At 42.4% G+C, this 14,839-nt stretch overlaps 1 protein-coding gene across 1 annotated transcript; it reads left to right on the top strand.

Moving 5' to 3' along the window:
• Positions 1 to 6,166: 6,166 nt before the first annotated feature.
• LOC308327628 (RNA ligase 1-like) lies at positions 6,167 to 7,090 on the top strand (the record flags this gene model as incomplete). The annotated part of the gene is made up of 1 exon (XM_080781150.1): positions 6,167 to 7,090. One exon carries the CDS (start codon positions 6,167 to 6,169, stop codon positions 7,088 to 7,090), a length of 924 nt encoding a protein of 307 aa, XP_080637276.1.
• Between the last annotated feature and the right edge of the window lie 7,749 nt (positions 7,091 to 14,839).

The raw sequence follows: 14,839 nt of genomic DNA, 5'->3' as shown, positions 1-14,839 counted from the left end.
CCACTCTCTCTCTCTCTCTCTCACACACACACACACACACACACACACACATCACACCGCCAACTGTGTATATGTCACAAAGTTAGAAAAGTGGAGATACAAGGTTTCTTCCTGAAAGCAACATAGTTTGCAGCATTAGAGATGATATTATAGATTACACGTCCTCATAGATTACATCATGTCATGAGAAATCAAACGGCTTCACGCACAAATGCACGCACACGCGCGCACACACACACACAGGTCTCCTCACAGGATCTACACCTGAAAGTGAAAAGGGGGGGGGGGGGGTCGTGTGCTTTCATCTAGCTTCGGGTTCTGGCATCACGACCGTCCCATGACAACACCGCCTGCCGTCAGCGGTCAGATGGTGTAACATCCAAACATGGACAACAAGGTCCCATGGCAGGTTGTACCCCCAGGCTCTGTGCAAACTGAGCATCCATCAGCAGACAGGCTCAGCCTCATCCCAATTCCCACTATCGCTATACACATACAGTACGCACGCACACGCACACACACACACACACACACACACACACACACACACACACACACACACACACAGACACACAGACACACACACACGGGTCACACACACATGGAGCTTGTGTCCTCCTCACCTCTCCTCTCCTCCCTTCTCTTCTCTCCTCTTCTCTCCTCCCTTCTCTCATCTCGTCACTCTCCTCTACTCCTCTTCAACTCATCACTTCTGTATACTTGAATTCTTCTCTTCTCTTCTGTATTCCCTTTCCTCTCCTGTGAGAAGCGGGTCACCATCTGTGTCAGCGAGTGGAGGCCCATAGTCACTCACTATCTTGTATTAATCATAAGCTACATGCACTGTGTGTCAAATCCAACAGCCTGTGAGACAGAAGCTGTCTAAATATTTCACATGATCACCATATGTCAGCATCCATTCATCTCTCTGACCATCTCTCTCTCTCCCCATTCTTCTCTAGTCTCACACGGCCAGACAATCGGAGCTCTCTGCCTATGCTGATTCGTCTGGGGAAATCCTGTGGTGAATAGTAACAAAGTATGTTTAATCGTCTCTTTATAATATCACCCCCTCTGCTGGGCATCTCCATTCTTTCAATCCAACAGAATTTTAATGAAGAAGGTGAACCATGGCATAATGTTTTGCAATGGCAAACTGCAATCCTGTACGGATTGCAGTTTTGTGTTCTGATATTCTCTGTTTGAGGGGTAGGCACTAATATTTGTTTTATGTTTACAAAATGTTTGACAAAAAAGGGGGAGGGAAAGTTCACCTATTATAATGTAACATGTTACAAAATAAAAGTAAAATAACCAATATATCTGCTAAAGCATTCAGTATGTTGGTCGGGCTCTAGTCAGGTTACATGACATCTGATAAATCTACTATGCGACTTTTCAATGAATCTCATGCATGTTATACTTTAGGACCCTCTAGAGTCTAGAAAACGAGGTACTGTATCTCAAGGGATTATGAAGAATATCAATATTTCAATGTGTGTGCCTGATGGTGCACCGCTACACTGTGAAGTTCAAGTTGCATCATGGATGGAAACTTTAAAATAAAATGAGGAACTGCGCTTTCATATTTCTGTCTTTCACAAGTTGTCTTCTTCATGATTATTTCATTAACATTCTTTCTATTCTCACGCCTCCCAAATGAAAACACTTCATTATGTTGGATCGGCTTCTTCATCGTATTTAGCATTATAGTGGCGGATGAACAACTTCACAGGGTGTGTGCGTGATGTGTGCATGGGTGGGTGTGTGCATATGTGCGTGCGTGTGTGTGTGTGTGTGTGTGTGTGTGTGTGTTAACATGTATATATTTAATCTGAAACAGTGGTAGGCCTACATTCATTTTGCACTGCATTTTGATGCCAATACTTTTACTTTTACAAACAGAGTATAGTTTTATATTGCGTACGTCGACCACTGTCATCCCCTGCAAGGGAGATGATATTTACAGTCGGTTGACACTTTTAAGAGAGGACTAAAAACTTTCCTTTTTTACCAAAGCATTTTTATAGCCTTGCCCTTATGTATTAAATGTTCCTGTTCTTTTGGATGTGTTTAATGGTGTGTTGTTTCTTCTGCTTTTATTTCATTTGCTGTAGCATTTTGGGATTCTCACGAATATAAAGTGCGTTATAAATAAAATCCATTATTATTATTATTATTATTATTATTATTTACATACTTTCTAATGCATGAGGATGATCGCACAAGAAAGCCAAGACAGGACCAGGAAGGTGATGGAAAACATGATCTGTCTTCAGTTCCCTCCTATTAATATATGATAACCTGATTTCTCTCCTTCACTTGTTCCTCCTCAAACTCCTCTTCTTCTTTAATCTTTTTATTGAAGAGACTGCGGTCTTGTATGGAGATGAAAAGGAATAATTTGGTCTCAAATTCAATCTAGGAAGAATTAAGCTATTTTGATTAAAAGTCGGATGAAAGCAGACAAGGGCTTTGTACAGAAGAATAATCGTCTCAATGACCCAATTATATATAGAAATGCGTACGAAGACTGAACAAATGGAAAATGAAATCGTTGTTGTCTGCCAGAAGCCTTGTATCTCCAAAGGGTAGTATTTGTTCCTTTTTATTCATTCCCTACTTTGTCATATAGTGTGACACAAAATATAGCATGCATTGCCCACAAGCTTATAATGCAATGTGACACGTTTTGAGCTTGCATATCTGCAATTTTGATGGGTGACAGCCCCTCAAAAAAAAGTGGTGAGACAAGGTTTTTGCTAAAATCCACCTGTTAGTGGCGCTTTAACAGGCCAATGTGAGATGGGTGGGATATATTCCTCAGCCTAATAGGAGAGTCTGTGAAATATTGCCCGTAAATTGCACGCTGTGTTCATGATTTGAGGCTTTTTGTTAAAAACGGGCCAATACTGCAAACTTTGAAAGCCAATGTTAGCCAATTAGGATGGAATATGAAATACCGGACAGATCCGACTTGAACACATGACTATAGACATAGTGTGTACGGGATTTTTGGACAGAATCTGGAGGAGTAATGTAAAAAAAAATGTTTTTCAAAAGTCGGCCTCCTGGTGGCGCTATAACAGGCCGTTCTGGAAATTTTAGATTTTGCATGCATCACTGGCTTTATTTATTAATGAATGAATACAAAGTGCAATGTTTTTTATATGCCTTAAGATTAATGGAAAAAAGGTTTTTGACTCAGATTATCATAATTCATGCATGTAATGGTTACTAATAGGGGTATAACAGGTGGTTGCTAATGGCTAATATGCGGTTGCTAGGGTAAAAAAGCTGATTGCTAGGGTAAATAAAAATAGGCCTGTCTTGACTTAATCAACCATTTTGCACATCAATAGGTCTTTCTTATGACCAGGGTGTCGTTGAGACTATTCCTATCTCTCCAGCTGAGTAGCAACACCAACCCAGCCTCTATGCTTTGTATTCTTTGTTACAGTCATGTTTACCCCTCACAGTTTCACCGAACCCACCCAACGATTTTAGACTTCGACCTTTTGTTGTAATTTAAATTAGATGTGTCCCATTGTCTGATGTGGAGTCTGGTCATGTGACAGACAGTTACTCCTCCTCTGAGTTAAACTGTATAAAACTGACTCACATGTATTGTTCTGGAGTTCAATCATCCGGCATGCTGGAAGATGGTTGTGCTCTAGAGATCTCTATTACATTTAACTGAATGCCTCATATCATCTTGTCCTCACCTTATATTTAGTATAATTTCTGCCATAACAATACACAAAGGCATACTGCAACCATAAACATATATAAACAAAGGGATACTGCATCCATAGCAACGTAAACAAAGACAGACAAGAGGCCTGTGTTTAAGCGTTGGTATGTCTCTGTTGACTGTGGGAGTGTTTTACAGAACAGACAACAGAACAACGATCAGAATGCATGGTCAGCCTACGGAGACCACCCCGACCTCCCACAGAATGACGGTACATGCCAAAACCGTCCAGAGATACTGTGGCGGGCCCGACCTGCAAACCCCATCACCGCAGAGGCCCACGGCATTGACGCAGAACCTTACAGAACTACTGCCACTACCCCAAAGGGTCCCTCGACGGAGACGGCACCAGGGCGACCCAGAGCGGACCGCCCCACAGATCACACCGAGTGAGGGAGGCGATGGGAGCCGAACAACAGTCCCACGGTTGTGCCTGACTCCGATCCTACCTCGTACATGGAAGCCCACCAGACACCCCAACACCAATCAAAAGAACGAGAAGTGGAACCTGGACGCTAAGAAGAAGACTCTCATCATCGGGGACTCGAACTTGAGTAACATCCCACCTTTCACACAGACCGACCTGCAGATCGAAAGTTATCCTGGAGCAAAATTCCAGCATGCTGTGGAGCTACTCAAGAAAGTGAAACCCAACACCCAGGTCCTAACAGTTGTGCTATCGTTCGGGATCAACGAGCGTTCCCGGCGTACAATGACCACAGCACAAAAGGCCATGGATTTGGCAGTGGCAACGGCCCAAACAGCTTTCCCAGCAGCAGAGATCATTGTCCCCCTGGTCACCTTCTCTGAGCGCCTGGAGCAGCGTGAAAAGAGGATCATGTTGGATCTGAACGCCGCCATCACAGCCCAGAATCACCTCCCCAAACTCCAAGAGCGGGACTTCAGAACAGGGAGAGACAACATCCACTGGACAGCTGAGACAGGGAGAAAGATGCTCGACCATTGGCTAGCCCATTTAAACTAAGACACACAATCAACCCAATTATCATTGATACTTTTGACTTTTTTCTAGGACCTTCTAGCTGTGAGGCGACTGCGCCACCATGTCCCCTAATGATTTTAACAGTGTTGTCAAGTAACTTAAGTTATATATTACTTTCAGTAATATTATTACTTTATTATTACAGTGTCTTGAGAGACTACTAGTAACGTAACTAGTTACTTTCACATTAACTTTTTACCAAAAGTAACATATAACAATATATATAACAAATATAACATAACGAATATAACATATATATATAACAAACTCCGAACAACCCAGTACAAGTACCACTCGGAAATGTGTATCTCTGTCTGTGGGGTGAATATTTGGAATGGCTTGACAGAGTATGTCAAACACAGCAGTTATAAATCACAATTCAAAACATTGCTCAAGCGTATTACCTTGGCTAAATACAGTTTATCAGAGGCATTATGTGTGTTTCTGTACATAGCTATGTGTGTGTATGTGTATGCATGTTTATGTGTGTGTATATATATAGTTTAGTATGTGTATATATATTGTTTGTTTTATTTAATACATAATAATCGCTGTATTGATAACTGAAATGTTATGGCCCCAAATACAAAATAAATGTGTTTGTAAATGTAATTGCAACTTCTTATTTGTAATTTTATGTTTTACAAAAGGTGGCTCATCATAGGGGTGGGCAATTAACCGACGATATATAGGGTGCGTTGACGTGTTTGTACTGCACACTGCGCTCAGTGCGCAATATCCCAACGCACCCATAGCAAACAATTTTTTATTTTTTTGCTTTTTGCCTTTATTGATAGGGAACAGTAAACAGTCAGGAAAGTGAGGAGTGAGTAGTGACACACGGCAAAGGCCGTCGGGCTGGGGAGTCGAACCTGCGGCAAAGGCCGTCAGGCTCGGGGGTCGAACCCGCGGCAAAGGCCGCCGGGCTCGGGGGTCGAACCCGCGGCATGCCGTCAGGCAGGCCCAGACGGTTGAGCTAACCGTTCGGCCTGCAACCACATTTTTGAGGTTGTTCAGCTTTGTGTGTCTGCGTGCTTGTACCATGGAATGTGATGATTTGATTGGCTGAGCACGGAATGTGATGATGTATGATAAGAGCACCCCTCACTTCACACAAGTGTGATTTTTTTTACAAACAAAGGTGGACAAAAGATATGTCGCGCAAGCATCATGATGACCAACCAGAGTTGGCTACATCACTGTGATGTCAAAGCACTGTGATTGACCAATAAGAATCAACCATATCACTGTCATGTATATCTATCCTTTACAAGTTCTCCCCCGGGCAGAAAGATCGTAGAACTCAGAGAGAAGGAAGTAACTGAAACGAGACAAGAGGAGGAAATACTACTACTTGTCATTGTTATTGATACCGGCCGTTCTTTAAAATACAAAACAAATATAACACAATGCATCGTCTGGGTTCGGTCCAGCAGAGAATGAAGTGCATTTTCAAGAGGGAGGTGATAGAAGAACCATCCAGCAAACGTGAAGGCCAGCCATTTCAGGTTATCGCAACTAGACACGTGAGTCCCGATGCATTGAAATCCGATATTGGCAGTGCACTAGCCACAGAGAAACTGGACGGCATCTGTTGTTGTGTCAAAGAGTATAAAGGTCAGCCTTACCTCTGGGCCCGACTGGACAGAACCTCTAAGTTGGCGAATGTTCCAGAAACCTGGATCCCCGCTAGCAGTGACAAATCTGATGGACTAGGTTGGGTTCCTGTGGAGAAAGGGTTTGGTGTGATGAACTATGATGCTGGTGCAGCTGTCGTTCTGAGGCCCAGCTCCGAGGACGATGAACTGTTGGAAATCGCTCTGGTTCCACTGGCTGATCTTCTGGGGCAGACACTGGAGCTGATCGGATACGGGGTCCAGAAGAACCCCTATCATGTGGGGAAGTCCATCCGCCTCCTGGTGGCTCATGGAACTGTGCGTGTGAGAAAGCCCCCGCCTCAGGACTTCCAGCAGCTGCATTCCTGGTTCACGGACAGCCCAGAGGGACGCGCGGAGGGCATCGTGTGGCACTGTCACGACGGCAACATGTTCAAGGTTCATCGTCAACACATGGGGCTGAGGTGGCCATCTCATGGCGACACATGCCTCGGCAGCAGGCCTGTGGTCATTAACGTTGACGGCAAACTATTGCCACGTCAGCAGCAAGCCAGCAAGTTTCGCAGCATGTTGACTGCCTTCTCCAAGCTGAATGGACGGCGCTTCAGACGGCTGCAGGATGTCCAACTCCCTGACCAACGCCTTTCCGGCACCAGAAGACATTTCGCATATCATAATCAGGAAGGACAAGATGGCATTACACTCATTTCAGTCTAATTAATAATTTATGTAATTACTTCCATTTAGATTCCTGCGATTGGGACAGCCATGGGTTGAGACAGATAAGACATAAATATTCATGGCTCAAAGCCTACTCTGTGCTGGGAGGGAAGAGTCTATTAAAACTAATGGCTGAAATAAAGAAGTCGTGCCATTTAAACAGCATTAGATCATTGACCAGTGGTGGATGGAATGCATTTAGACACCCGTCATGGTCTGTCTGTCTGTCTGTTAATGATGCACAGGTAGCCGTAGACGATAAGACGAGATTTGATAAGGTTCAAGGTTTCTTTATTTTGTCTCCCAAGGGAGAAATTTGTCTTTGACCCCAAGGACCCGCCCTGCAGCATACAGATACAATACAATACAAGACAACAAAGGCACACAGTGACCCGTACAACATTAAAAAACCACACACCAACATACCTAGTGCAAAAGAGGAAGAACATCACCTCATAACCTTCGACCCCTACCCTGTCGGCCCTCTTCAAGGACTCTGTTAAGGAGTGTGATTGACAGAGGGACAAAGGTATGCTTGTACCTATTATATTTGCACGCATGGACCTCGTACCTCCTACCTGATGGCATTAGCCGATACTCAGGGTATAGTACATGGGCCCGGTCAGACACAATTTTCTTAACCTGTCCAATGGTGGCCTGCTCAAAGATGACCTGGGGGGTGATCAGAGGTGCTGTAGACATACCCATGGTCTTCCCTGCCATTTAGGCTAATCTAAGGATCTCAGATTTGTATTTTACAGTTAGGTTTCCAAACCAACTGGTGATACCATACCTTAGAATTGACTATACTAGCTCTAGAAGATCAGCATTATGTTTCTACTTACACCAAAAAGTCTGAGCCTACGGAGAAAATGAAGGAGTTGGTGTACTTTTGCACACATACTTGTCACATGGGAGTGCCAGCTTATATGACAATCCATGTGCACTCCTAGATATTTATAGGAGGTGGCCTGTTTGATGTCATGACCATGTATGGTGATCGTGGTGTGGTCACCGATTGACCTGGGATCCACTACGATCTCCTCAGTTTTCCTTACATTAACTTGTAAGTGATGTTCATCACACCAGGTTACAAACCTGTCCACTCCAGTTGTATGGCTACTGGTGTTACCTTCACTTGTTAGTAAACTAAGCATAACAGTGCCGTCAGAGAACTTGACTACATACTGATTGGGCTGTGAGCTGACAGTCATTTGTGTATAGGGTAAACAAAAGGGAGGAACTAACTGTCCCCTGGGGGGCCCTTGTACTGCTTACTGCCCTATCAGAGAGCGCCAAATTAAATCTCACCTGGAGAAGGAGAAATACCATCTAATCAGAACTGGATTCACCTTCAGCTCAGATAACTTACGAAGAAGAATGTCTGGATGGATCGTATTTTAAAGACTGAGCTAAAATCAACAAAGAGAAGTCTTGCATAATGTTTTAGCTCCCTCTAAGTGCTTCAATACACAGTGTGTTAGTGTGGAAATCGCATCACTAGTTCCCCAATTCCTTGCATATGCAAATTGTTGTGGATCTAGTGATCGCTCTGTTTCCTTTCGGAGCTAGTTAGGATTCTCTCCAGGGATTTGACCACATTGGAGGTTAATGCATTGTTCTCCTGTGGACAGGGCTTCTTTGGGACTGGAACTAGCTGTGTTCTATTATGCAACACGGCACACACTCGCACGCACACAAATGGCCATTCAATGTCAATGGCATTGAATGTTTGTTTTTACACAAACCCTCAAAGCTGGACATAGGAGTATCTATTGGGGGATCCGTGGCCTAATGCATAATGGGGGTCAGTGTAAATCAAACTGTACACCACTCTACTGCCAAATAATGAATGCATGGAGTTGGAACAGCTTATGTGCATGAGCCCCATTGTCGTCTTCAGGAGGGAAGAAGACTACACCTGATAACAACCTCATCTGATAACAACTCCTCCCTCGCTCACCTGATTCCAATCACTTCTGATAACTACTCAGAGCTCCATTGTTCCCGGCACCCAAGAAACTATTGCTACAGGCCACTCACTCTTAACATCACAGCCACAGTCATGAAGGCCTTGCCTTTTATTCTCACTATAGGGCTGCACACTATATCATTATCTAAATGTGAACACTGCTAAAGCCAGCAGCATCTCTTTGTTTAAGCCAGTGCATAGGAAAATAAATCGCCTGTTATTTTGTCAACTTATTGAAAGCCAGTTCGACTCTGGCATGGGACGTGTGTGTGTGTGTGTGTGTGTGTGTGTGTGTGTGTGTGTGTGTCTAACAGTTAACCCATGTGAGTGTACAAATGGAACCTGGGAACCAAGTGGATCTGTAACAGGTACATTTGTTTCCATTTGCAAACACTCAGGGTTACAGAACCATGGGGGTCCATTTGATTCAGTCATTTGCTGGGGACCCTGTGGAACTGCCTGGACCCCCATATCGAGAACCACTGTTCTACAGGACAGATCACTCACTACACAGCATTCCTCCTTAACTTTCTACAGTATTGCAATGTTAATGGAAAAGTTGCCACCTCTTATAACGCTGTGTGTGGCTTAAAATAAATGGATAATGGCAGGGACACCAAACAAAAACAACCGCTAAGCTTCAGCATGTCTAAAATAGGTGGTGGGGGGGGGGGGGGCTGAAGCTTTATCTGCTTGTACACAGCCAAACTCTCTTTTATTCCATGTAACATCAGGGCTGTGTTTATGCTTTAAGCCTAGAGGCACGGCTCACATGTCTGCTGTGCTGCCATCAGACATGGCAGTTTCCCCCCGTTCACTTTTGTTATCAGAATCAGAATCAGTTTAGTTGTCACATCACAGTCTTACAGGTGTAAAGCAGTGGGTTACATTGATTCTTTCGTGCACACTCCGTCATTTTGTAATAATATCCCATGAGAAGAGAGAGGACATAAGTGAGAGAAAAGGGGGGGATAGAAAACAGGTTTAAATATAAAACAAATGAATATGTACAGATAGTCTACACGAAAGTAGAAAATACTGAATTGAGCAACTTAAAAACTGTCTGGGGTGTTCACATAAGCCTGAGAAGATGGTAAAATCACCAATAGTTTTTTTTATATCCCTTTAAGTTAAAATGTGAACGATATATTTCTAATACTCATCACTATCATACGTGTCATGTTGTTAGAGGAGCACTCTCATACACGTCACCCATTTTCAACCTATATCTGCAGATAATTGGTCATCACTAAAGCTATTGTCAATGGGAATTTAATGTTTGTGTAAGACGAAAACCTACACAAATAGCTGAATATAGGAGGGGCTGGCGCCCCTCAAAAGTAAAAAGATGCTGCCCTTTAATATCCTTTAATGAAGAATACTGCTCCAATGTGACACTGCCGGTGACAGCGTTATCTACCCGGATATATGATGCTTCTGATTCTGTGACGGACTCTGGTGTGCTTTTTGATCCCGGTCTTAAAGGGGAATTCCACTCATTTTCAACATTTTACTATGTCATTAATATACGTACCTTAGAGAATAATAAATAAAAAGTCCCCCCCATTCCACACAACAGCTCTAAGGTATATTGGTAAAATGTTGAAATTGAGTGGTATTCCCCTTTAACTTTAGATCAAAGTCTTGGTTTGCTCTGATTGTGTCTTGATTATGAGATTGAAAAACAGTTTGACATTCCTGGTTAGGGCTAATTGGCCTAAGTCAAATATTACTCACAAGGAGCATACTGCTCTTGATGAACTTGTTAAAAATGATGACTGAATTGTTATTCAACCTGCTGACAAAGGCAGTGCTATGGTGATTCTTTCTAAAGATGAATACATCTTGATGCTAAGCGTCATTGAACCCTTAAGTTTTATATCAAGCTTCTGGAATATTGCTTTTGATGAACTTGCTAAAGATGATGACATATTTATTCATCATTCCGACAAAGGTGATGTGACGGTGGTTCTTTCCTAAAGTTCACTACACCTCAGCAGTGGTGGAAAAAGTACTCACATTTTTTACGTACTTTTCAAATCTTACTAAAAGTAACAATACTGCATACACTCTATGTTACAACTATAGGGATGGCCCGATCGTTCTTTTGCTCCCGATCCGATTCCGGTCTTTTGATTTTGAGACATATACATATATATATATATCCCGATCCGATCTTTATATTTTTATATAACACTTATGCCATATCACAATAGCACATATCGTAATGTATGTCTAGTCTGTTGTGTTGCCTTAATTATTATTGAAAGGCAAAATGTGACTATACTTTTATTATAATGACTGTGTTTTTCTTCTTCTATGAAAGCGTGGAATCATAGCAAAATAATGATGTACTGGTTAATTAGAGTGAATACATTTCTACAGCTTATCGAACTGAGGTCAAGTTAAAACTCTTAAAGAGTATCTCTCTCATTCAGAGTACTACAGACACCTTATGCCATCATGCATAGCGGGCGTTGCATTTCCTTTGTTTTTATCATAGGTGTCTTTCACGCCTCTGAGTGTGACTAGTCTTTGTTTGATGATCTCTGACTGGGACCAGAAGGAAAACATCTAGCATAAACAACAGTTTTTACAAAATCTCATTACTTATACATCTTTCTGTGAGATTTACATTAGACAATTACATTTCCTCCCCGATTCCGATCTTGTGAAAATCATGTGATCGGAGCCGATTTCCGATCACCCAATCCGATCGGGACAACCCTAGTTACAACTAAAAGTATGTTAATCAAAATGAGTAAAAGTACAAAAGTACGCCACACACAGTAGTGAGGTTAGGTTTAGGGTTAGGGATAGAGTTAGCAATGCGCCATTCGGACCAACGCACCTTCGGAACAAAGAGCCTTTGGACTAATGACACGGCACCCACAGGGCAAAACGAATAGCACAGCTTACTCTCTATATTCCACACAGGTTACCCCGAGAGAGACGTATAGGGCACCAAACAATAACTATCTAATCCCATTAAATAACAGATGGAGTCATTAGCGCACCTGGGCACACGGGTGGCAATGTTGGCAATCACAGTCTCAGCACGCCGGTGCGGGGAAAGGAAACAGGGAACAAGAGGGGAAACATCAGTGTGGCGACCCAAGCATGGCACACTCAAGCACAGAGTGTGACAATTTGGAGTTGAAGTATGAAACCTATCAAGTACCTCAAAATTGTACTTAAATACAGACAATATAACAAATACAAACACTAGCACTAATGTTCTCGATCTCACTATTTTTAAGATCAGGTCATTTTCCATATTCCATAGTACTATCTTAAAGGTGCACTATGGGACTTGAACCTGTTTTCCTGCGCAAGTGCTGACATTTTCACCATTGATCTGCTTGCTCAGGGAATACATTGAATCTTGAACATCAGCTCTAAATTTGCCAGTGTCTCGGTGAGACATGACCTTTGACACCATCTAAATGCCTCAATAGAAGAGCAGGGAGACAAATACAACTAACCCAATTGTACAACTTATATTGAATTAACATACTTTACCATACATACAGATTACATTTTATTTGTTTTAAAAAAAGTTACATGGTGCTGCTTTAAGAACACTGTAGTGTCCCATACCGTATGTTTCAATTCAGTTATTTTATGATACTTTTTTTTTGTTCAGACCCCTAAACGGTGTTTGTACCACATTTGGTACAGATTGCAGCAACACTGCCTGTGGCCTCCCACACTCATGGGGGCCCCAACGTGACCGCCGGTATGACTATTGTCATGGCAGACCCCTGAACAGTGTTTGTGCCAAGTTTGGTGGCGATTGGAGAACAGTGTGCCTGTCGCCACCAGGGTCCTTTGAATCAAATAATCAATTATCAATCCGGGTGCTTGGTGTGTAGGCTACCATAGACATAAAAAGGTAGACACCTCCTTTGGTTCTGGTGCGTCTGTCTCTTGAGAGCTAGGAGGCAACATGGAGGCAAGAGATTCCTGGGAGCTTCCGCGTGCGTCACATCAGTCACAGAAGTTCGGTAGGACAATCAGAGGCGAGATTCCCTCTTTCCCAACGGCACAAGCTTTGGCAATGTAAACCTTGTTTCCCCGTGCCAACAATGCTCCCTTGGATTTAATTGATAAGTCCCGGAAAAGACAAGCTGTGATTGGCCAGTAATCACTTTGCAGCGACGCAGCGTGCCTTCCGTACTTAAAATAAAATAAAATAAGTTCTATTGATAACATCCGAAGGGGGTGATTACACAAATAGATGGTGACCACCCTGCAGTATCTGTATGTTGCCCCCTATTGAAGACCCATGGTCTACAAGTAGACCTATCACTAAATCAATATGTTAGATATTGAGCTAACATGTTCGTTCAGTTGTCTTTGTCAAGCAACACTAGCTGTCACACGGGCACAGCAGAGTTATACATGACGTTTCACATCAAACCGGCAGGGAGAGGAACAGGTCCTTTGTTGTTGAGATTTCAGTGACGCACTTCAAACGTCTCTTTCTAGAGAAAGACTCTGAGAGATAGGAGCCTGTGAAGGCTGACAGACGCACACACGCACGCAAGCACACACACACACACACACACACACACACACACACACACACACACACACACACACACACACACACACACACACACACACACACACAATATTTACTATACTTGTGAGGACATTTTAGGGTGGCATTGAAAATAGCTGAAATAAGCTGAAGAATAGTAGATCTTCAATCTTGCTGTATCGCAGCACAACTACTAAGTTAATGAAAACTCATTAAAACACATTGACTGCCAAAGATGGTAATGTACATCCATTAGTATTTTTAGTGGTTTACGATAGATCGCACCCTTCGACAACGTATGAATGGTTCTAGGTTGCTAAGCGACATACAGATATAGGCTACAACCGGAAATGAACATTTCGCCTGCCATCCGCCCTAACGTTATCAGATTATTACATTTATCTCGGATTCTTTACCCAATTACGTTTTTGGTCAATACAAGCTTAATTCAACAATCCATAACTGAAGAAATGATGATCGCGGTTACGAAATGTATTTTCTGGGTGAAATAAATGACGATCGTCCGTCAACACAGCGTTTGTTTACATCCGGTTCACGTCAAAAAAACGAAACAAAAAATAAGTATAAAACAACCAGTTATCTTGTGAGGATGAGGAAAATGCTCCTCACAAATTTCAAATTATATTTGTGTGGACATTGTGTCCTCACAAGTATAGTAATACAAACATGCACACACACACACACGCACGTGTGAAGCTTCACAGTGTAACGCATATCGCTGTTCAAGTTGACCTTCTGGGCTGTGATCAAAGACGGACGCTTTTGTCTGGCATTAGCATCAAATGATGAAACATGCAGCGCTTCCCTCTGTCTGCTCTGTGTCTCAAACCAGTGGTGGAACATTACTAAATACATTTACTCAAGTACTGTACTTGAGTTAAATTTTGAGGTACTTTTTCTTTATGCTTTCTTCATTTCTTTCCCAGGACTTCTTTCAAGTCTTAGAGGCAAAAATACCATTTACTCCATAACAATTACTTGACGTCTTTATAGTTACTAGTTACCACAAGTGACTTTGGGCTTCTTTGTCATTGTTGTTGTTGTCGTTGTCGCTTGTGTGTGTATATGTATACCAATGCATTATCTATATACAAACTACCTTTTATGCTTTAATTGCCATTCGACAATGACGTGTGGTTAATGTTTTTGTCTTTTTTTAAATCTTGTGTATAGCCTATAGTTATACTATAGGCTACATTATGAAAGA

The sequence above is a fragment of the Protomyctophum bolini genome (assembly GCF_963924005.1).
Source record: "Protomyctophum bolini genome assembly, chromosome: 13".
Lineage (NCBI taxonomy): Eukaryota > Metazoa > Chordata > Actinopteri > Myctophiformes > Myctophidae > Protomyctophum > Protomyctophum bolini.
The sequence above is the reverse complement of the archived record's forward strand: the minus strand, read 5'-3'. Positions and strand labels throughout refer to the sequence as shown.